At 41.4% G+C, this 24,569-nt stretch overlaps 1 protein-coding gene across 5 annotated transcripts in view; it reads left to right on the top strand.

Moving 5' to 3' along the window:
• LOC117365286 overlaps positions 1-21,394 on the top strand; it is a 50,689-nt gene extending 29,295 nt beyond the window's left edge. For 3 of the 5 annotated variants that reach the window (XM_033955525.1, XM_033955528.1, XM_033955524.1), the window contains 2 exons: positions 14,444-14,733; positions 20,766-21,394. In XM_033955525.1, coding sequence (XP_033811416.1) covers positions 14,444-14,733; positions 20,766-21,098 — 623 coding nt within the window. In that variant the 3' untranslated portion in view covers positions 21,099-21,394. Of the gene's footprint in view, positions 1-14,346; positions 14,734-20,765 lie in introns of all 5 variants that reach the window. The other 2 variants (XM_033955527.1, XM_033955526.1) reach the window with 1 other exon arrangement.
• The last annotated feature ends 3,175 nt before the right edge of the window (positions 21,395-24,569 follow it).

Genomic DNA, 24,569 nt, shown 5'->3' on the forward strand with positions numbered 1-24,569 from the left:
TCCAGAAAACCGTCCACTCGTCAATGTTATGGTCAAAAGTGGACCAGATTCTCGTCTTGGTGTTCCACTCATAGTCTTCAGCCAAACTCTTCTTCTTTGGCTTCTGTTCTGGATTATTTGCTTCATTTATCCCAGTCAGGTCTTCAATCCACATCTATTAGAGTTCATCTTAGTGCAATTGCTGCTTTTCATCAGCCTTTGGATGGAAAACCGCTCTCGGCACAACCTCTAGTTTCTCGTTTTATGAAGGGTCTCTTTAATCTCCATCCACCTGTCAAACCGCCTCCTGTTGTATGGGATCTTAATATGGTCCTGGCTCAACTGATGAAACCTCCTTTTGAACCTATTGACTTGGCTCATTTTAGATATCTTACTTGGAAAACTGTTTTCTTGATTGCTCTCACTTCAGCTCGTCGAGTTAGTGAGTTGCAAGCTTTGATCTCCATGATAAGGTGGTGCTCCGTACACATCCCAAATTCATACCTAAAGTAGTGTCTGATTTTCATATCAATCAGTCTATTGTGCTACCGGTATTTTTTCCTAAGCCGCATTCTCACCCTGGTGAGGCGTCTCTACATACTTTGGATTGTAAATGTGCGTTGGCTTTCTATCTTCAACGTACTCAACCTCACAGAACTTCTCCTCAACTTTTCATTTCTTTTGACCCAAATAGATTAGGTCATCCCGTCTCGAAGCGTACCATCTCCAACTGGATGGCTGCGTGCATTTCTTTCTGCTATGCTCAGGCTGGTCTTCCTCTACAGAGTCGAGTGACGGGCCACAAAGTCAGAGCTATGGCGGCTTCTGTTGCTTTTCTCAGATCAACTCCTATTGAGGAAATTTGCAAAGCTGCCACTTAGTCCTCGGTTCACACTTTCACTTCTCATTATTGTCTGGATACTTTATCCAGGAGGGATGGCCATTTTGGCCAATCTGTTTTGCAAAATCTTTTTTCGTAAATTGCCAACTTCCCTCCTCCCTTTTACTTAGCTTGGAGGTCACCCATGTGTGGGACTATGCTGCCTGCTTGTCCTGGGATAAAGCACAGTTACTTACCGTAACAGGTGTTATCCAGGGACAGCAGGCAGATATTCCCACAACCCTCCCACCTCCCCTGGTTGGCTTCTTAGCTTGGTATCTGAACTGAGGATCCTCACAGGAGATGCGCCCCCTAGTTCGGGCGGGAAGGCACGCGCGCATTCGCGATGCAGCACTCGAAAGCTCGAGATCTTCAAGCAAGTTGCTTTCGAGGCTGTCCGCTGCGGGGCTCCGTCGGTGACGTCACCCATGTGTGGGAATATCTGCCTGCTGTCCCTGGATAACACCTGTTACGGTAAGTAATTGTGCTTTTTCAGAAGGGGGAGAGTTATTTGCCCCATAGATTGCGTAAAGTATCCATTTTCCAGTGAATAATTTAATAAAATTGTTAACCAAGTTATGACCTGACAAGGAATATTGAAAAAAAGATATGATGGAAAAGGGTCCAATGAACATTTACACTTTCTCAACTTTTCACATAATTTGGATACTTGGTATTCAGAAACTGGGTCAAAAGAACACCAGTAACAATCAACTGTTATCTCCAGTGTAGAATTTTGTGTCGAGCTCCATCTGCGGAGATGATGCGGTATATAAACCCAAGATTTAGATTAGATTAGATTAGATGTCCAATATTTCCTGCAAGAAAAGATTGCCTAATGAGAGAAATTTCGTCTTGAAAAAAACAAGCTAAGACATCCACAGAAGGAGATTGCTCAGACTTTGAGTCAGACTTAGTCAGAGTACACCAAAGTTTAAAAAGAGTACTACTCTGATTATTAGACTTAGCTATTTTGCTTCCATAATAGGTTTTTCTCGCTTTCCTAAGTTCAAAATTATATTTTCTAATTGCAGATCTCCAATTTATTTTATCTATATCTGAAAGAGATTTTTTTCCATTTCTTTTCTAGCCTCCTACAATTTTGTTTTAGGGGTCTATGATGGGTAGAAACCACGGTGCATTCCGGGCATAGGATATTGGTGATAACTGGCGCCAAAGATTGATAGGCACATTCTGTAATGGAGCTCCAGTTATGCCAACTATCATCAATGGTATGTTCCCTGGGAGAGCTAGGGTGAGAATCTAAAACATAAGACCAAAAATATTCAGGACAGATTTTCTTGGTTTTTTAAAATTCTTTATTCATTTTTATAACTTACATCAAGTGTAACAAAAAGTAACATCATTTTAACTTAAATATATCACTTGAAATTCTATAATTAATCATACTCAATATATTTTATCCCATTCCCTCCCAACTCTTCAATATATCATAACACATATATCAATAATAATAAAACTCTAAGCGCACATGCGCACTTAGAGTTTTGTGATTCCTGGCTCCGTGAGGTGTGCCTCCGTGCTGAATTCGATTTTCGAACACGGAGGCAGGCCAGAACACTGCCGCTGGCCGAAACAACTGAGCGCAAGGCGGAAGCCCACGCCAAAGAAAAACAGTGTTTTAAGGGGCTCCGACGGGGGGTGTTGGTGGGGAACCCTCCCACTTTACTGAATACAGATCGCGCCGGCATTGTGGGGGGTTGTAACCCCCCTCATTATACTGGAAACTTAACTTTTTCTCTGTTTTTTAGGGAAAAAGTAAAGTTTTCAGCATAATGTGGGGGGTTACATCACTCAAACCCCCCACAACGCTGGCGCAATCTGTATTCAGTAAAGTGGGGGGTTCCCCCCACACCCCCCCCGTCGGAGCCCCTTAAAACACTGCTTATCTTCGGCGCTCAGTTGTCTCGGCACGCCTTTGTTGGCGCGCACTTTTGACCTGTCACTCTGCCGCTGGCCTCGCCGTAAAATAGCCTAAAGTATGCACGAGTGTGCGCCTAGGTATCTTTAGCTTCTCAGGCATGCCAGGACTGCACTTACGCTGCTGTTCTCGCCGGTCCAGTGCACCATCGCTTGGTTGTGCGACGCATCCCCCCAGAGCACGAACGAGGTGCTGAGCAGCACGAGCAGCTCCCCGGCAGCAGCCGCTGCTCTTCCAAAGCGCCCCGGGGAGACAGGCAGCTGGCAGGGCCCGAGCAGGAGCAAGGGCAGGGTCCCCGTGGGGGGAAGGTGGCGGGGGACCCCCCTCCAGCACCATGATCACCGGCGGGCGAGGAGTGGAGTGACAGGAGCCGGGCTCAGGGGCGCGGGACGCCACTGGGGAAAGGGCGGCGGCGCCACCTGCTGGCGGTGATCGACCCAAGTGGAGGGGAAGGGGCTTTTTGCTCGCCAGGTCCCAACCAGGCATCGCCTGAAAGGCACTTTTGATTCTTTTCCTCCTCTAGAATGCACGCAAAATACCGCTGCTGTTGCTGCACAGGAAAGTTGGGGGGGAGGGAAATGCTGCTGCACAGGGAAGTGGGATAGGGGCAGGGAGAGAGACAGATAGACAAACAACAGAAAGAAAGACAGGGGCAGGTAGAAAGACAGAAAGAAAGACAGACAGACATATATTCTAGCACCCGTTAATGTAACGGGCTTAAAGACTAGTCATATAATAAAGACTTTCCTTTCATTCAAAGCACCTAGTGAAAATTCAAAAAATTACCCCCTCCCCATTATTTCATTTGTACTAACCAGGGAAATGATATTTATTCATTGTAATAATTTGTTAATAGCCCCCACACATCTTGAAATTTATTAAAATTTCCTTTCTGAAGAACTAATGTTCTTTACATTTTATAAATATGACACACTGAATTCCACCAAAAACTATAGTTTAATCTTTCTAAATGTGTCAGTTTTTTTCTGCGAAGATTATATCGGAATATGAGATATATAAATGGGAAGTAAAAATTCACCAAGAAAATGGTCAGTCCAGGGGACTTGTTACCAGCGAACAGTATCAATAGAGGTTTGTTAAATAGTTTGATCTAAAAAAGCAACAAGATCAAATGTATGACCTTTTTCATGAGTTGGGAAAATAGATGGTAAAGAAAAACCCAATGATTGAAGGAAAGAAAGGAAGTCAGAAACCTCCTTATTGTTGGTATCTTCAAGATGCAGATTTACGTCCCCTATCACCAGAAGTCTATGAAATTTAATTGACACATTGGTAATTATATCGAAAATGAAAGCTGATGACCTAGTCTAAGGAATACGGGGACGATATAAAAGGAGAATACCCAAAGGGTGTGAGGAAAACTCATCCTTAACAGATGCAAACAAAAACTCTAAATCTGAACTACTAACCTTTTCAAGTAATTGAACATTAAAAATGATTTAAAAATTAAAGCAAGTCCACCACCCCTTTTTATTATTTCTAAAAGACAGTAAACCCCTAAAACCCTGGGGACAAATATGATTTTGGGTAAATGTATCATCCTGAGAAATCCAAGATTCAGTAATACATATTAAACCTGGGTCTAGGTCAGTTAACAGGTCTTTGATGATCTGCTGTTTATTTCAAAAGGATCTGACATTACAGTAAAGGACTGGAACCGGAGTAAGTGAGTCTTGAAAGGCCTTTGAGTCATTTTTAAACTGACTGTGTAGTTTTCAGAGTTATTAAATTTCTAGGGGAAATTGATTTATAAGACAATTTTCTTTTTATTTCAGTTCCAATCTTTTTATTGAATAAGAACATAAACAAAATTACATTCAAGAATCATCAGAGTTCACAAAAGCCTCAGAACATAACTCTGTAAAGTATAACATACTTAAATAAATAATTGTCATATATACCAAAATGATTACATAGATTGCAAGTATTCGTCAATGGGGGACCAAAGGGTTTTAGTCAATTGTCCCTGTCTATATGGTAGTTTTTCAGCTGCATATTGTTCAAAACGCTTATACAAACATAAAGAGTGCCACCAGAAGGTAAAATTCAGTCTTGAAGCTGATTTCCAATTTTGCAAAACATGTTGAATACCAACTGAAATCATAATATCTATCAATTTATCTTCATACTTACTAAATTCAAAACAGGGATGTAAAGAGCGTTTGATAATAATATTAAAAGAGAGATCTGCAGTACAGTTGGTAATGTGACAAATAAGGGACCAAACTTGAGTCCAAAAAGGCTGGATTTGAGGACATGAGAATAGCATGTGTTTAAGCATTCCTTTGATTTTAGACAATGCCAGCATGTATCATCAGATGTAAGATTCGCTTTCTTCTTCTTATAGGGAGTCTATATTACTCTCCACATGACAAATAGTAATGACTGAGACATACTAGCAGATAACAGTGGTCTATTGATTTTAGACCATAGACGACACCATTCTTTTTCTGTTAAAGAGGTTTCAAAATCCATAGACCATTTATCCATAACAGTTAAAGAAGGAACATAACAAGAATCCCTTAATATATTGTAAAAAAATGACATTTCTTTCCCTATTTCTTTAGATAAGACACTCCATTCTGAGATAGTGGAAATGTCATTGAGATGATAGGATAGAAGAAAGAATTAACCATTGGTGTTGTTTAGACGACAATGTCGGGTATTTTGCACAAAAAACAGAAAAGGGTAACAATATCGATCCATTAAATAAGGATCTAGCAGTCCATATGCCAGCAGCTTTCCATCTTTTCCAATTTAAGCATCTTTTGTTAATTTTCAGGGAATTATTATTCCAAAGAGACATATTATTGTGGGAAAAGATGGATTTAAGAGTAACTTTATCCAAAGCATGCAGTGCAGTAAGAGTTGCCGGAAAAAGAAGAAATTGTTTCAGATTTTTAGGGATATGCATAGTAGGGAGAGCATAAATAGGTATTGGGTTACTAATGGAGATTTCTAGATTTAGCCAGGAAGGCATGGTAGAAACATCATCAGATTCACTATAAGTAATCCAATATGACCCATATTTAGCTAACAAAGCTAGATGATATTTATAAAAATCAGGAAGATTAACTCCTCCATGATTTTTAGTAGCTTTTAATTTACTTAGAGCTATTTTAGGACGTTTATTGTGCCAAATAAAGGAAGATAATTGTCGGTCAATCCATTTATATACCTGTGATTTACATAAGCTAGGCAGCATAATAAGTGTAAATAAAATTTGAGGTGCCAGAGTCATTTTAAGTGCTGAAATGCGACCCCACCATGTAATATAGAGTGGGGACCAATTCGAGATTGTATGAGTAATTAATTCTTTTAATTTGGTGACATTGAAATCCATAATAGTTTCAGGATCTTTATGTACAAACGTACCCAAATATTTTACAGGTGAAGTAGTCCATGAAAATGGAAAGTCATGAATGTCTGAGTGTGAAGCGTATTCATTTAGTGGGAAAATAACGGATTTAGTCCAATTAACTTTATACCCTGAAAATGTTGAATATAATTTTGTCAGTGAGATGAGGGCCAAAAGCGATTGTTTAGGATTTTTAAGATAGAGCATAATATCATCGGCATATGCTGCAATCTTAAATTCTCGTGAGGTAGTGGGGATTCCTTGTATATTGGGGGACTGTCTAATGGCAGATAAAAAGGGTTCTAAAGAAAGATTAAAGAGAAGAGGTGAAAGGGGGCATCCCTGTCTTGTTCCCCTACATAAGTAAATTGGATTTGAAAGAGAATTATTTATTAAAATTCTTGAACATGGTTTCCAATATAATGCACACGAATCCAAGCCACAAAATTATCTCCAAAATTATACCATTTCAGAACCTGTAGCAGGAATCTCCATTCTACACGATCAAAAGCCTTTTCGGCATCAATTGCTAATCCCACTACAGATTCATCAACGGTTTTGGCTAAGCTAGAGATATTATGAAAAATTCGAAGATTATCTCCAATATAACGTTGTTTGACAAATCCTACTTGATCAGAAGATATCAGCAGCTGGATTACCTTATTAATTCTATTCGCAAGAATTTTTGCAAGTATCTTATAATCTGTATTTAGCAACGAGATTGGCCGGTAATTACCAACCCTTGTCGAATCTTTATCTGGTTTGGGGAATATAACTATATTAGCTTCTGTGAAATTACGCTGCAAGTCTGGATGGGAATGAACAAAATTATAATATTGTAGTAAATGGGGGCTTAATTGAAGAGACAAAGTTTTATAAAATTCACTGGTAATGCCATCCGGGCCAGGAGATTTATTCGAAGCTAGTGACTGAATCGCATTTTGAATTTCTTGAGTAGTTATTGGATTCTCTAAATCTGTTTTAAGATTGGAAGGTAGGGTTGGGCGGGAAATAGTCTCTAAATAATTATTTATTTCATCTTGCGATGAATCTGATTCTGACTGAAATAGTTCAGTATAGAATTGCTCAAATTCAGAACTAATACCAGCCTGATCAGTGATAATTTGATTTTTGGAATTTATAATAGAGGATATATGATGTGCTTCATTTTTCTTTTTCAAATAACGAGCTAAGTTTTTACCCATCCTATTTCCTCCAATATAATGTCCAGATTTCAGAATAAAAATATCATTATTAGCAAGTGCAGATGCAGTAACATTATACTCATATTTTTTCTTAAGCAGTTGTGTATGTGTGATCATATCTGTGGGATTAAAAAAGAATTGGGCTTCAAGTGTTGCTATTTCTGATTCTAAGTTATTTAATTTTGTATTGGATTGTTTACGCTTTCATGCCATCAGGCTGATAATTTCTCCTCGTAATGTGGCTTTATAAGATTCCAAAATCGTGGCCGATGTTAGAGAAGGGTCTGAATTAGTGACAAAAAAATTAGTAGTAAAAGAACTCAATTGAGAAATAATGGTGTCATCTAAAAGAATACTATTATTTAATCTCCATGTTTGTTTATTAGTAGGAGAGAAGGAAATTGTAAGAAAAAGTGAAATAGGTGCATGATCAGAAATTATAATAGAGTGATTAATAGCATTTGAAATGTATGATGATAAAGAGGAGAAAACCAAAAAATAATCTAATCTGGCATAAGTATTGTGAGGAGCTGAAAAATGCGTATATTCACGTTCAGTAGGGTTCAAAGTTCTCCAAGGGTCAATAAGGGCAAACTTTTTCATAAGGCTTTTAAGTTCTTCTAGGGTCTTAGATTTAGTCAATCTGCATTTGGACGTCCTATCTAATACAAGATCTAAAGGTTGGTTATGATCTCCCCCTATGATAAGTGGAACATTCGGAAATTTTAGTAAAACATTTTGAATGGATCGGTAAAATTCAGGTTTATCTGAAACAGGAGCATATATATTGAAAATATCATAGGCTTTTTATCAAGAGTAACATATACGAAACACCATCTTCCTTCTAAATCAAATTCTGTAGTAATAACTGAACAGTTAAGAGAAGATTTAAAGTAAGTAGAGACACCGTTCTTTTTTTTTTGAGCAGGAGAGAAGTGAGGGGAAGTATATCCAGGAATTAATGTTTTAGCACTATCAGTGTGATTAAAGTGCGTTTCCTGAAACATGATAATATCCGGTTTAAGGAAACGCAAATAATTGGTCACCTTTTTTCTTTTAATGCAGTGATTCAAACCATTGACATTAAATGAAAGAATATGCAAAGTAGTCATATATTATCATACATTACACTTTTTGAAACATAAATAATATACAAATGAGCAGTGATGAAGTATAATAGAACCAAGAAACATGAGAAGTACAAGTGGCTTTTGGAATTGATGAACAAATGAAAATGCCATCTCAAAAAAGGCAAACAGTGCCAGAGAGAGGGCATTTAAACAACAACTGTGAATCTGGGTGGATTTGTGGCTTCAGGAGGTCGATCAGTGCACCTCACGAAGCCCTCCAAGAACAGCAGGTTCCATGTTAAGGAATGCCGAAGTATGTGAAGACTGTTTCCATACATTATAAACTGTATCAGGAAAAAAGTGATTCAACACATTCAATTCATTGCATCTTGATAGAGTCAATATAGCGCTGCAGCTCAGCCGGATCTAAGTAAGTGATGGTTTTATTTTGATAGGTGACCAGCATTTTGGCCGGATATAAGAGGCCGAACCGGGCACCAATATCTTTCAGATCTTGCCTTTGCTGTAAAAAAGTTTTCCTGCGGTTCGCCGTCGACTTCGCCAGGTCAGGCACCAAGAGGATTTTTCTTCCTTGATATAAAATTTGTTTTCTTTCCTTTCCAGCAAGCAGAATCTGTAGCGCATGTTGGTATCGTAGAATTTTAGCTACTATAGGATGTGGCGCTTTATGAGTAGGGTTGATCTTAGATGGAACACGATGCGCCCTCTCGAATTCAAGCGGCATATCAAATTTAACATCTAACAATGAAGGAATCAATTTTGTCAGAAATTCAATTGTATCATTTCCTTCAGCCGATTCTGGAATCCCTAAGATTCTAATATTATTTCTACGACTTCTGTTCGAAAGGTCTTCCAGATCTATTTTTATGGCTGCAATATCCCGTTCATGTTTGGGGATCAGGGAGACATGTTGAACAGGTGCCGCCTGAAAAGATTCAAGCGCGTCCAATCTGTGGCGCGCATCCGTGAACTGTGAGTTTAAAGCTTCGATTTCCACACAAATCAATTGTGATTCTTCTACTTGCTTTGTCATTATATTTTTGAAAGCACGCATCTCCGTTAGAAGGAGCTCTAGCTGTGAGTCCACAGACTTTGGCGCCTGTTTTTCTGGTGATGGGGCCTCGTGTTTAGGCCGTTTTCCACTGGGGGTTGCGGTGGGTGATTGTTCCGCTTTGCTGCTCTTTGAGAGCGACATGCTGGGTTAGCCGATTAATTTCGGAGCTGATAACACTGTTTTATAAAGCTGAAAGGAGACAATATTCTATTAATAGCCTGCTGCCTCGGAGAGCATTCAATCCGTGCGTCCGATCGCCATGTTGGACAAGCTCCGCCCTCCTATAAGACAATTTTCTATTACTCAAAATAACAGGAATTTTCTGACGCAAACAAGAACAGTCTGCTAGAATGGATTCAATAGAGTCTAAAGGAGATGAGTCTACTGAATGTATGTTGCCTACATTCCAATAGAGTAGGAACGTGACAAGACAAAAATTAAGATCCATATTAAGATAATCATGGTGACACCAGGAAATATTTCTTCACCAAGAGAGTGGTTGATCCTTGGAACGAGCTCCCGGTGCAGGTGATCGAGGCAAACAGCATGCAAGAATTTAAGAACAAATGGGATGCCCATGTGGGATCCCTTAGAGGGTTAAGCCAAGGGAACCTGTCACCAGGAGTGGGATCCCTAGGATAGTAGACTTGGGGGTGGGTCAGTAGAGTGGGCAGACCTGATGGGCTATGGTCCTTATCTGCCGTCATCTTCTATGTTTCTATATTAAAAGTAGGTAAAAGAATTGATACCACCTACTAAGGGCTCCTTTTATCAAGCCGTGCTAGCGGGGTTAATGCGCGCGACTTTTCATCACGCACCAACCCCCGCACTGGCCTAAAAACTACCGCCTGCTCAAGAGGAGGCGGTAGCGGCTAGCGCAGCCGGCGGTGTAACGCACGCTATTATGCGCTTTAAACCGCTAGCACAGCTTAATAAAAGGAGCCCTAAGTAAAAAAAATATCACCTGCTAATAACAGTTAATAAGTTAGCAATAGCACAAATTAGTAAACTAGCAGCAATAGATAATCACGAAATAGCAACAAAATAAATTAAGAAATGGACAGCATTAACAGTTGATAAACTAACATTAGTAAAAATTAATAAACTACTAACAATTAACAATTGATGGACTAGCAGCAATAACAAAATAATAAGCCTGCAGTAGTAAGCAATTAAAAAACTAGCAGCAGTAAATAATTAACTAAGAACAATAAAAATGAAAAGACTAGCAAATAAGCAATAAATTAGCAGTAGCAATAACAAATTAATAAGACCTAAAATCAAGCTGGACATAAGTAAATAGAGCCCTAAAGAATCATCCAATAACAGTAATAAAGACCAAGGGCTCTTTTGATCTGCAGTAGGTGGTTAACGCGTGGAATACCGCGCGTTCAACCGCCTGCCGCGCTAGTCGCTAACGCCTCCATTGACGAGGTGTTAGTTTTTTGGTGTGCCGCGGGGGTTAGCACGTGATGAAATGTCCGACGCGCTAACCCCCATAGTGCACCTTAATAAAAGGAGCCCCAAGTCAACTTAATCAATTAAATAGCCAAACTTTAAAATCCGTACGTTCTGGTTCAGCAGGAACTTGTCTAAATTTGTCTTGAATCCCTGGAGGGTGCTTTCCCCTATAACAGCTTCTGGAAGAGCGTTCCAGATTTTTTAAAATAAGGTGAGCTAATAAATGTAATAGGACCTTATGCTTTCTGGATTGTTTAATGTGTACATAAAGCCAGCAGTGAGGGCAATGTACCAATGTATGAAAAATGTGCATACTGACTCTGAAATAGTCTGTGATCATGTTCAGCTAGATCCACTACAGGAAATTTCATAAGGAAAATATTACGAGTATACATTGTTAAGGTCTAGGTATCCTTATTTTTTTTTTTTCTAGCAAAACTGACTTTTGCTAGCACAGGGGGCCGGAAATGTGTGCTTAATGCCAACTTCCATGCCCTAACTTTGGCCACCATACTTACACCTGCTGAAACCTGGTATAAATGCTGGCACTCTTTATCCTGTAATAAAATGTGGAACGTTTTGGAACAGCCCTGACACAGGCCCCCTTTTGAGTTGTGTGTGACGAGATCTGGGCACCCAGCATTATAGCTATGATTATCTTTATTTGATATACTGCCTTTCTTCTGCAGATATCAAAGCGGTTTACACTATATTGACTAGTAAGCAGGGACTCTTAAGTATTTCCCCTATGGGACTCATAATCAAAATGGAAATATATCTAAAAACCCATCCAAGTCAGCACTTGGATGACCTAAAAGAAGGGTGTCTAAGTGCTGATAATTGAAATGGACATTTTAAGCCTCTGAATGCCGCTGTGTGCCCAGAGCTGAAAGCAGTGTTTTTGGAGGAATGGTGAGGGCGGGATTTGGGCGGGACGTGGGCTGACCTAGACCTAGTCATACTATAGGGATAATCGAAAGTTTTACAAGACTTCCTGGACGGAACTTACACGTTGTGACTTAGGCGATCTAAAACCAGATCTAAGTGCCCAGAAGGTATCCAAAGTGATCAGATAACCACAGCAGACACAAAGTACAGACCCCACACACACGCCCCCGGTGATCACTGACCCCCTTACACCGCCATAAAAATCGGAATAAAAACATACATACCTGTCTCCGAAACATCAACACCTGCTATAGGAAACCCTAGTAGAGCTGCACAGAGGTCTGTTAAGTAGCCTGGAGAATGGGCTAGTGAACCATAGAGAGGAGGACCCAGGCCCATAAGCCACTCTAACCACTACATTCATGGTGGAAAATTTGAACCCACCAAAAAAAAACCAAACCTTACTGTACTGTCATATAGGTGTCACCTGCAGGCATAAGGACTATTGGGGTTGGAAAGAGGTGGGTATAGTGGGTTTTGGGGGACTCAACATTACTTATTTGGGAGTTCTGGTGAGATGTTTATGTGACACCCTTTTTGTAAAGTTTACAGCAGTGCCCATCACATTGCTGTCCCTTCCCATGTCCAGAAGGTCTTGTTCTGGGCGTTTGGGACTTGGACAAATATTTGGATGGGAATGTTGTATAAAGATAAATGTAGTGGCGGTCTGGACAATCAAATGCCTATACGTACAGATGAACGATTTTAGGAAAAAAAAGGTATATATTAGATATATTTTTTTTTAGAATGGACATTAGTGCCCTGCCAGCTTTGGACGACTAGTGCCCTATGTCCAAATTGGACATAAAACAGCTCAAATGATAGAACTCTTTGGACCTTGTTGCCAATAATGTCCAAACTAATCCAAATGAAAATTGGCTAACACTCTTGTTCTCCCGGGGGAAATGTTTGAAATAAAAAGACTTTAAGTAAAATTCATACGAGTCAAAAATTTATACGAGTCAAAAAAAAAAAAAGTTCATATTCTTTATGGCAATTCATAGTGTTGTATGTAGAATTCTACATACAATACTATGGATTGCCATAAAGAATATGAACTTTTAACAGAATGAACTATTTTTGACTCGTTTGAATTTTATGAACCATATTTATGAACTATATTTGTTTATCAATTTACTGAATTTAGAATTTTCCACTTCACTATTCATCAATTTTGATATGAACTGTTTTCTATTTTTATGAATTACATGGAAGTAGGGTATAGTTTATGGTACTGTTTCAATATGGAATTTTTTCCAGTGTTTGCACTCGCACTTTAAACTTTAGGCTTTTTAAAGGTTTTTTAAGATGTATTTTCAGCACTTTAAGGACTTCTAGCACTTTCACTTTATCACGTTTTGGGAGATAATTCATTAATTTTTTGTTTTAGTATTTTTTCTCATATATCTTTTTAGTTTCTTCAATTTTTCTCCTGGAGTAAATGTTTGCAAGTGATTTAAAGTACACATTTTTTCATTATACACAAAATAGGACAACATGATGTATGAGGCAGTTCTTATTTAGACTTAGGTCTGGTGCTAGTCACCAATGAGTTACTGCCTGAGCCAATAATTCCTTGTGTGCAATCTGAAGGGCTCATACTGATGTCCATTATTCAAAGTCTTTACTTAAAGTCTTTTTATTTCAAACATTTCCCCCAGGAGAGAACAAGAGTGTTAGCCAATTTCCATTTGGATTATATTACAAATTGGACTTAGACATATGTTTTGATTATGCCCCTCCACCTGTCCTGGTGGGCTCACAATCTAACTATATAGTACCTGGGGCAATGGACACAAGGAGCGGCACTAGGCTTGAACCCACAACCATAGGCCACTCCATTCCACTTCTCACCACTAGGCCACTCCTCCACTCTACATTAATAATTTGTTGCCAGCTCCAATTATCGTTCATTAATGGTTCATTAGCCAATTAAGATGTGTGCACATCTTGGCAGTGTGTCCAAATCTGGGGGTAACTGGTAAAGAGTTGGTTTGCATAATTTTGCATACAGTGACTCATTAGTATTCATTTAAAAGAGATTTTCACAATGTAAAGCTATGTGTAAAATATTACTATTTACAATGCTAAAATGGTTAATAATGCTGTTCAGGTGAATAACATGTCCTAGTTGCCATTTTTGCATGCAGAGTAGACTTTGTGACATTTTTCTCCTCTTAGCATGTCTGTCTAAGTATATCATCATCCACCCGGCAGGCTGGTTGTGCTCTGAGAACTCTCCATTAAAATGGTATTAATATTTTCTAAATTAAATTATGATCTAAAGACTTTGTCAGGAAATTCTTTTTTAAACAATAAATTTCCTCTTTTGCCTAGTGAAGCTACTGCGACCTTCACCCTTAAAGTCTCCTTGAGACACTTCCCTTTTCTTTTATGTCTTTTGCAGACTAAGATCGAACTTTCCCCAGCTATGTACAGTAAGGAGCAAGAAAATGTAGCAGGATCTTCTCAGAATACAAGTGACCCATCCAATTTATTTTCAGATATATCAGCTCTTAACAAAGCCAGGGCCAAGAGCAAGACAGAGGAAGAGAAGGAATACTTCATTTCTGTCATTACCAGCGAACTACCATCTCTCCTCCATCACCTCACTGCCCCTGAATTACCCAAAACATCAGATGATGAGCGTTTCATTCAATTTATGAGGTTTCTGGAAGAACATAAGGTTTCAGATGCTCTCCAGAATGTGGCAGAGACCGCAATAAGTAAATTGTTAGAAACAGCAGGGAAGAGGATGTCACAGGAAGAAAACATTGACCCTCGTATCAGAAAGGTATTTTCCACCTTTTTTTTATATCAATGCCTGCACATAAAGGTCAATGAATAACAAAAACAACAAATATAAGATGTTACCTTTCTATTGGACTAGATCAATGGGAAAATAAGATGTTAATTTTCTATTGAACCAGCTTAATTAAAAAATAAGTGTCCTTTTGCCAAGCTTTGGTAAACACTAATATGTGCTTACTGCTGCTTAAAAGGGCTTTCTCTGGGGTGTGCTGAAGCATCTCACAATAAAATCCCACTCTAGACAATAAATTATATTTCTGGCCAAGGGGGTGTGTCTGGTATGGAGAGTGGGTGTGTCTATGCTAATCATCAGAACCATGTTGTCACACACTAACTGATTAAAGCGTGATTAGTATGTGAGCCCTTACCACCTACAAAATGGAGAGTGGTAAGGGCACACACTAGTGGCCACATGCTAATGACAACATTGGCACATGACCATTAATGCTGAAAATAGAAATTCAGCCATTTTCTGGGCACAGCATAGAGAGGTCAAGGCCCACAGGAAAGACCTATAGGATGCACTAACGCCTATAACTGAGTGGAGTGGAATGAGTAGACATGAATTGCTTGTGTGCTCTTTACAAAAATATTTTTTATTTTTATTTTAGTATTTATATACCACTTATAGCCTAAGTGGTTTACATTTAGGTACTCAAGTATTTCTCCCTATCTGTCCTAGAGAACATGCAATGAAGCTACTACATAGCAGATTTAAAACAAACCAGATAATATATTTGTTCACTCAGCATGTAATTAAACTCTGGAATTCATTGCCAGAGAATGCGATGAAAGCAGTTAGCTTAGCAGGGTTTTAAAAAAGGTTGGATAATTTGCTAAAACAAAAGGCCATAAGCCATTATTAAGATGGACTTGGGAAAATCCACTGCATATTCGTAGGATAAGCAGCATAAAATCTGTATTACTCTTTTGGGATATTGCCTAGTATCCTTGTTTCTTAGACTTGATTGACCTTCATTCTGTCCCAGTATGGCAATGCCTATGTTTTTATGTAAGGCCACTTTTTATTGAAACTTTGTAAAAGGATCTCTAAATGTTACTCTTCTATTAGACCAACTTAATCCATTTCTTGACCAGCTTTCAGGAGTTATATTGCCTTCATCAGATTCAAAGGATGACCAAATCTTGTGTTTTGGCCGTATGGCCTGCCTCGGGGATCTTATCCTCAATGAGAAGCACTTTGTGTTTAGTGGAGATAGGGCATTGCTCTTATGCACAACTGATTAGCTTTGAATGGTCATCCTTTGAAACCACCATTCGTGTATTTACATTTAGACTGTTTCACTATAAGAGGAGATTTGAAAACAAAGTGCTTCTCATTGAGGATAAGACCCCTGAGGCAGGCCATACCGCCAAAACACGTATATGTCGGATCTTGAATGAAAAAAAAGATTGAGCACCAAGGTCGCCTCTTTTGCTTCTCTTTGTTCTACCCTGAGGAGATAGAATCTTCAGTCTGTGTGTATCAGCTAAAAAGCCTGCATTAGAGGTCCATAAAGATCTTCATGTATTCCACTAAATGGATGGTATATAACAAAAAAACAAACGTTTGGACACCAATTTTTGAAACACCAGTGAAACGGTAAACCTGCTCAGCAAAATATAATTTATAGGTTGCGTAGTAGCGGTTTATGGTTTCGCTTTTGTTTCAAAAACTGGCATCCAAATGTTAGGTTTGCATCAGGGGTCCTTAGAGATCATCATATATTCCACTAAATGGAGAGGCTCCTGCTCCCTTCAGTCCCACTGAGCTAGTCAGCTGCTGATATTTAGTGGCACTTCAATGAGTGGTACTGCTGAATTTCACTGCTAACAGGCTATGCCCTAACCAGTTAGGGTAGAGGTGATCTGGGAGCGGAATTTGGACATAGCCATTACTTAGCTGGCTAGTGGCAATATTGAGACCACTAACTAGCTAAATAAGCATGCTGGGTTAACCAGGCACCGGTTTAAATATCATTGAGTGCCAGTTAACTTCTGGGTTGCCCCACAAACCTGGATATCTAGTATTAGTTAGCCCACAGCTATGAGTGGCTTATAAGATGTATTGCCACAGGCTATTTAGCCCCACTCTCCACACACACACACACACATAAATTTACCACAATGAGTTTCAAGATGGAAAAGGTCACTTGAATTTTCAAGTACTTTATACACTTCAGAAATCTGTTTTGGACTACAGAGTTCTGAAAAGTTATGTTAATGGTTGACTGTTGATTGAATGTATGAAAGCAATAAAGTCAAAATAGGAAAAGACTGAAAATGCAGCACAAACAGATCAACAGGAAATTCCCCTAGAAATCCATAATTCTGTTTTGTGCTACTATGTTACATGATTTTAAAGTCAGATTATCCGAGTGCTTTCTCTAATTCCATGAGTAAACACAGAATAGTACACTACTTTCAGCACAGCTTTATTTCTTTCAGGTGTAAAATAAGGATATACCCTCTCTTCTATTTTATGCTAGGAAATTTTGATCCAGTCCTGGTTTTTCCCCATTGCATGCCTGGACTTGTCCTGATTTTCTCATTGATTTCCCTATCACAAACCTGACTGGAAGGCCCAGATTCTATAAAAGACATCTAAAGTTAGGCACCCAGCTGATCAAGGCACCTATCTTAGGGCAAGATTCTCAAAACTTTAACACAGTCGCTAAACTGTTTTCTGGTGATTTAGCTTGCACTCATTTTAGCGGCGGATTATCAAAATGGATTATATCTGTCTTTAGTGAGGTTTCTATCAGTCTCCGACAATGGCATGCAAATGTGCTCTTTAATATTGAAATGAGCCCTCCGGTGGATTGTTAAAAATCGCCGAGGCATTATCGAAGAGCGGCACTGGCTTTTGGCAACAAAAATCAGCAACTAGTCCAGGGGGTGCCGTTACAGTGCCAGCACTTGTGTTTTGACTGTGGCTAATGAAAAAAAATGTGTATCTATATATTTTTAGTGGAGGGTAGTAAAATCATTATTCTTTTGAGTTTGGGAGGAAAGTTTTCATGCGCGCTTGTTAAAAGCCAACGTTTCTTCTTAATCGCGTGTATGATTCCCTTGTCTTGTGTGTTTCTGGCTGTGGGTCTTGATTAAATTTTACATTAAAAACAAATTACAAGATTTACCATAATTATAGCAGTTTTTATGGAGAGAAAGGCATGTTTTATGCGCGATTGAAAAAAAGTCGACGTTGCTTCTCCCCTCCTCTCCCTTCCATTCATCCAATAGTGCAGCAGGAGAGTGTGTTTTGGGGTTTTTTTTTACAGCGTTTTTATGCAAATGTAGGAAATCTTTGCTGCTGTCCGCCAATCTTATTTGCATATGCGATTTTATAAGAATGTCTGGGGGGGTTTAGATTCAGTATCAAAACGGCTGCGGTAGCAAACTGTCTCTTTTTAATGCGGGTTTATGAACATCCTGGCCTTAGTTATTTAAAAAGCTTAATCTGTGCCGATAACAAGCTTAATTAGCTTAAATTAAAATTAATTGCTTTCTAGGCACCTAACTTAGTAGGAGCCAACTACTTTCAGCCCGAAAGTGGGTGTGGCTAAGGGTGGATAATAGGCAGATCATGAGCATGTTTTGCTTGCAGACACCTAACTTGGACTTAGGCACCGGGATTTAGGCCAAGAAAGCCCTGGCATAAATAGAGGGTGCCTAATGCTTTGATGCCTATTTGTGCCTAAGTTCAGTTTAGGCGCCGCCAAGCACGATTCTATAAATGGTGCCTAACTCATGACTTACCTGCGCGATGGCCCGGATTCTCTAAACGAGGCTGTTTTGTTAGCCACCGGTAGGTGTCCAAGCTCAGTAAAAAACGATGTTTAAATGACGTTCTTAACTGAGTTTCAAGGCATCTTCCGGCACCTAAAAAAAAAAATCAACGCTGGTATCTTGCCTCCATAGGCGCTTTAGGCCGCCTAATGCTACCATGGGCATGGCTAACACCGGAAGTGGCATTAGGTGGTCTAAAGCGCCTACAGAGGTGCGATTCACAGCAAAAGTTCCGGAAACGTAGACCTGGAAAACCCTGGCCTATATTTCCAGTGCCTGCCTTTGCTAGAGGTGCGATTCGGTAACCGTGCGCCATCGCATGATTGACACACAATCGGCAGCCACTTTTGAGGTAGCCGCTAACAATGGCACCAGTTAGAGAATCTGGACCTATATACCACGTTCCTCGGCAATGGCATAGGAAGGGTAGGAGGCGCCCAGGGCAGTGGTGCTCCCCTCGCGCCCCCCTCTCTGTGCCCTCACTCCTTCCACACCCCCACCGCTCTTTCCCACCTCCCATTCCACACTTGTGCTCACCCCCCCTCCTCTAAATCTTCGGCAGCATGCGTGGCTTCGGCAGTATGCGCGTCACGCCAGCATTGGATTTCCCGATGACATCACTTTCTGTCCCCGTGATCCAGAAGTGATTCAAAGGGGAACCAAGCTGGTGCGAACAACAGGCAGAAGTTGCTAGCGAAGATAATACAGAGGTACGGGATGGGGGGGATGGCGCGAGCATGGTGGGGTGGGGTAGAGAGGTGCTAGCACCCCTATTGACTCAGCGCCTTTTATAGAATCAGGCCAAAGTGCACAAATGTAATGGGGTGAAAGGAGATTGATCCATTTGTTAGCCCCCCCCCCCAAAAAAAAAAGGGGACATTTTTAAAAGGTGATGCTCCTTGAGCATTTTTGCTGTTATTCTGCTATTTCTGATACTGTTTCATGGACTTGGAGTTATGGAGTATTTTATGGCAGTGTGGAAATAAGCACTAGCTTGTGCTCAGTTTAGCAATTGTTTACTATATCGATATATGAAAACACATAAGTCTTAAAGGCGGACATAGTATGTTCTAAACTCTGGACAAAAGCCAGCCCCTTATATAGGGAATTTGGAATCTTAAACACAAAGGGAACATAAAAATAGATTCATTATTACAGGTACATAGGTTAGTTTATTCTTCCATGATACTCGCCTTCATCTCTTTTACCATCTGGAGGTGTGAATGTTTATTAGGGTTATAAACTGGTCACTACCCAAGATACAAGCGACTTATCGTGACCTTAGAATTACATGGTTCTAACTGTACCGCAGTTAGAACCTTGTAATCCCATGCATAGACTAATTTCTGTACATAGAACCATGAAATTTCTTATGAAATGAAGGAACGGTTAAGTTGCAATAAATCCTTGTGAGTGTTGTAACATCTACATGTCAGATAGAACCCGGAAGTCATCAGAGTTAAAAATACTGAAAATTGTCACTTAGAACCCTGTAATTCTAAGGTCGCGTTATTATGTTTTTCCTCTCCAGAAGGGCAATGAAACGCAGATTCAGCCAAGAGGTCATACATAGTACATGTAGATAATGCTCTTACAATTTTATTAGAGATACATTAATAAGTATACAGTACTCCCCCGAAATTCATGGGAGTTAGGTTCTCAGAGTAACCGCGAAAAATGGATGTGGTACAAAAATGCCCTCCCCACTCTGTTTTTGGCTGCTGCCATTGGTTGCCATCAGCTGGAAGGCTCCATCATGCATGCGCGCTCTACCGCTGCAACTGCCACCGATCTCCTCTCTTTCTCTGCCCCCTCCCCAATCTCCCTCACAGTGGCCTTGCTGGAAGTAGTAGGTGCCGCTGCAGGAGCAGGCGGGCCAGATTCCAAAGCGCGAGGGATGATTGGGGGGGGGGCAGATGAGCACCAGCACCAGACACTGGGAACCATGTCCTCCGAGTCGTCTCCCGCACGGACGGAAGCTGCTGCTTCTCCTCACGGGTCCTTCACCTGAGCTGGCCCTTCTCAAAATTAGCAGGAGGAAGAAGAAAAAACGCGAATGACTGAGGTTGTGAATGCTGAACTGTGAATTTGCGGGGGAGTACTGTATTTCTAAGGTGGAATTTTTTCAGTTCCAAAGTAGCATCACCATATGTCCTCAGGTGAGAATAGAATCTTTCTTTTCTTTTTTGATATGCTCAGATGTTTGTTTGGTTTTTTTTTCTACAGGCACTTGAATCGCAATCACCAGAAAAGCTGACTTTCCAAAAAGCATTCAGTGATTTGTCAAAAATATTGGCAAAACCAAACATGCTATCTTCTATAGGTCAAGAAGTCTCATATGTTAATCCATCTGAATTTTCTGATAAACGTTACAGTGAATTCTTGCACTTGCTGGAAGAGAAACAGATATTTGCATCCCTTCAGAATGTTGTAGATGAGGCCGTGAATCGATTACTTAACGTCGTGAAAGAGGAAGAGGCGAGCTCCGAGCTGGACACGTCCAGTCAACCTAAGAATAAGAACAATCATGCCAAAACCAAAAAGATCCAATTCACTTGAAACTGATTCTTCTGGGTCCTTGAAATTGTCCCACATTGCGTGCTGTACAGCCAGAAATGTCATTCCGATTTGATGGGTGAGTTCCTTCAAAGGAAGTAGCTGATGTGTGTGTGCCATTCACAGGAAATACAGAATGTGAGAAACTTGTATTCCGTCACCATTGGTAATCCTGGAATATCAGAGACTCTCCCTGGGGGCCTCAGGGCCTTTCATCTGGAAAGTATAGGTAAATGAGATTACCTGATATTTGCTGTGGGCCATTTCATGGATCTGTTGCAGATAAACATTCAAGTTTATTCAGTGTTTGTCTATTTGTCAGTGTGAAGGAGGGGAAAAAGGTTATGCAGTCATTCCTCTACGATAATTAGATTAGAAAATGATCCTGGGATAAATCTACTTCCATAACAGATTTAACACAAGTAACATCTGTTTACAAACTTCATAGCTCACAGTTATATTCTCTGGCACAATTCAAATGCTATGGTTAGCATTAGGAGCAGAACTCAGAGACTGAGGTCAGAGGCATAGTAAGGGGGAGCAGGGGAGGGAACCACCCTGGGCACCATCTTGGGGGTACTGGTACCTCTCCACCCCACCATGCCAAGCTTGCGCCCTCAGGGCTGGATTAATGGGTAGGCCCAGTAGGCATGGGCCTAGTGCCCAAAATGGTCAGGGGGCCCGCCAGGTCCAGAACCACCCTCCCTATTCTCAGGGCCAGCGTTAGGGGGTGGCAAATAGGGCAGTTTCCCTGGGTCCCACAGTTCAAAGGGGCCCCACGATCCAGGCAGCTCACTTAGCTGCCATCAGCCCTGTCTTCAGCTGTGCCGGTACCGCTAACCCAAATGGCAAGAATGAAGACAGAAGCTGTGATTATCCCAGGACAAGCAGGCAGCATATTCTTGACTGATGGGTGACGGCACCGACGGAGCCCCGGTACGGACAATTTTAGAGTGATTGCACTCTAAGAACTTGGAAAGTTCTGGCATGCCGCACCGCGCACGCGCGAGTGCCTTCCCGCCCGACAGAGGCGCGCGGGTCCCCAGTTTCTTAGTTTCCGCGGAGCTAAGAAGACGTGTTTTTTCAACGGCTGTTGAAAATTTTTTGACTTGCCTTCCCGCTCGCGTAAACCTTTTTGGCTTTTTGCCTGTTTCCTTTTTCTTTAATTTTTGTAAAAAAAAACTTTTCTTTTTTTAGTCAAATTTGGCTTTTCCCCTGCGGGGCCTTCTGCCACCATCGAGGCCTCGGCCTTCGATTTGGCTGAAGCCGTCTTTACGTTCATGCCCCCTCAGCCAGGGTTTAAAAGTGCCAGCGGTGTGCTCGGCCTATATCTCTCACGGACCCACACAACTGGTGCTTACAGTGTTTGGGTCCTGAGCATCAGGCCTCCACCTGCACCCGCTGTGCCACACTTAAAAAACGAACCTTAAAAAATCGCCAAATACAACAGCGATTACTGTTCGGTGCCGAAATGTCCGATCCCGTTCCATCGACTCCGGCTTCGGCACCGGTTCAGTCGGCACCCTCTTCTTCGACGCCGCACAACACCGCACCGGCGTCCCAGCATTCAGGTAAGCCGGCTAAGAAGCCTTCCCCGCTGGAGCGTCCTCCGGTCTTGAGTGCAGTGAGTCCAATCCTGCCGACTGTGAGGCGCCAGCGGAAGCGCTCCGCCCCTATCGAGGTGAGTCCCTCGACATCGGGCTCCTCATCTCCGGGGCGTCGAGCGGCACCGCAGGTACCGCAGAAGAAAAAGGCGGTACCGGTGCCATCCCTTGATGACCGTATTGTGGCCATTCTCCAGGTGCAGCTCAAGGAGCAATTACAACAGCTCCTTCCAGCTATCCTGGCACCGAACCTTCCGGTGCCGGTCCGCACTGAGCCGGTGCCGATAGTGGAACAACCTGTGTTGTCTGTATCCACTCCTTCGGTACCGCTTCACTCGACCTCATCGGTATCGATGCCAGTCCTCGCACCGGAGCCGAGAGCTCAACATCAGTCGGTGCAGACTTCGGCACCGGTGCCACCGATTACATCGCCTGGCTCGGTATCGATGAGGTTGGGTAAGTCGGTGCGCAAAACCCGACATGTAGAACCATCTACTCCAGAGTCTCGGGACCATTCTTCCCATGTCAGGGATCCTGATCTGTGGGGAGATTCAGAGGAACCCTTTCTCTCTGAAGGGGAATGTTCCTCAGATGAGGAGGATTCAGCTGTACCTGACCCGTCCTCTAGGCATGACACTTCATCTTTCTCAAGTTTTTTGAAAGATATGTGTGACTCTTTGTCTATTCCTTTGGAGGCTGAGTCCAAAAAGTGTAAAGCTTTTTTGGATGCCCTTGACTTTGACCAACCTCCAAAGGAATTTTTGAAGCTCCCTCTTCACAACATCTTGAGGGAGACTTTCTACAAGAATTTGGAGACTCCCTTAACGGTTCCAGGGGCCCCACGTAAATTAGACTGTTTATACAAAGTAATTCCCATTCCTGGGTTCGATAAACCTCAACTTCCACACGAATCTTTACTTGTCGAATCCATCCTTAAAAAATCTTCAGGAGCCAGTGTATATGCTTCTGTACCTCCTGGCAGAGAGGGTAAAGCCATGGATAAATTTGGTAAGAGGCTCTACCAAAATGCAATGTTGGCAAATAGAGCTGGTAATTATGCTTTTCATTTTTCTTTCTACCTTAAACATCTCCTTACCACCATGGCTTCATTTGAGAAGTACCTTCCCCAACGGAAACAACAATCCTTTCACCATTGCTTGTCGTCTCTGTTTCAACTACGTAAGTTCATGGTTAGGTCCATTTACGACACCTTCGAACTTACATCCAGAGCGACAGCAATGTCTGTGGCAATGCGTCGCCTGGCCTGGCTTCGAGTATCAGAACTTGATGTTAATCATCAAGATCGGTTAGCCAACGCTCCGTGCCTAGGGGATGAGCTTTTTGGGGAATCCATGGACTCGACTACTCAAAAGCTCTCTGCCCATGAAACACGCTGGGATACCCTACTTAAAAATAAGAAAAAGCCTCCCCCAGCAAGGCCTTTTAGACAATAGTCAGCCTATCAACGCCGCTTCACAGCTCGCCCATTGCCAGCAACAGCTCAGCAACCCAGGCGTCAACGGCAGCAACAACGTCAGCCTCCCAGACAACAGCAGCAACAGCAGCCTGTGAAGCCACCTCCACAGCAGAAGACACAGCCCTTTTGACTTAATTCTCCAAAGTATAGCCAGTACTCCTATATCTGCTCTCCTGCCTCAACCTATAGGAGGTCGTCTTTCTCTGTTCCTCAGCCGGTGGGAAGTTATCACTTCGGACCAATGGGTCCTCAACATCATCTGCCACGGCTACTCTCTCAACTTTCAGACTCTTCCACCCCAAAACCTGCCAAAAGAGTCTGCTTTGAACAGTCCTCAATCTGCCCTCCTTATTCAGGAAGTCCAATCCCTCCTCCTTCTGAACGCTATAGAAG

This window comes from Geotrypetes seraphini, chromosome 8, assembly GCF_902459505.1.
Source record: "Geotrypetes seraphini chromosome 8, aGeoSer1.1, whole genome shotgun sequence".
NCBI lineage: Eukaryota > Metazoa > Chordata > Amphibia > Gymnophiona > Dermophiidae > Geotrypetes > Geotrypetes seraphini.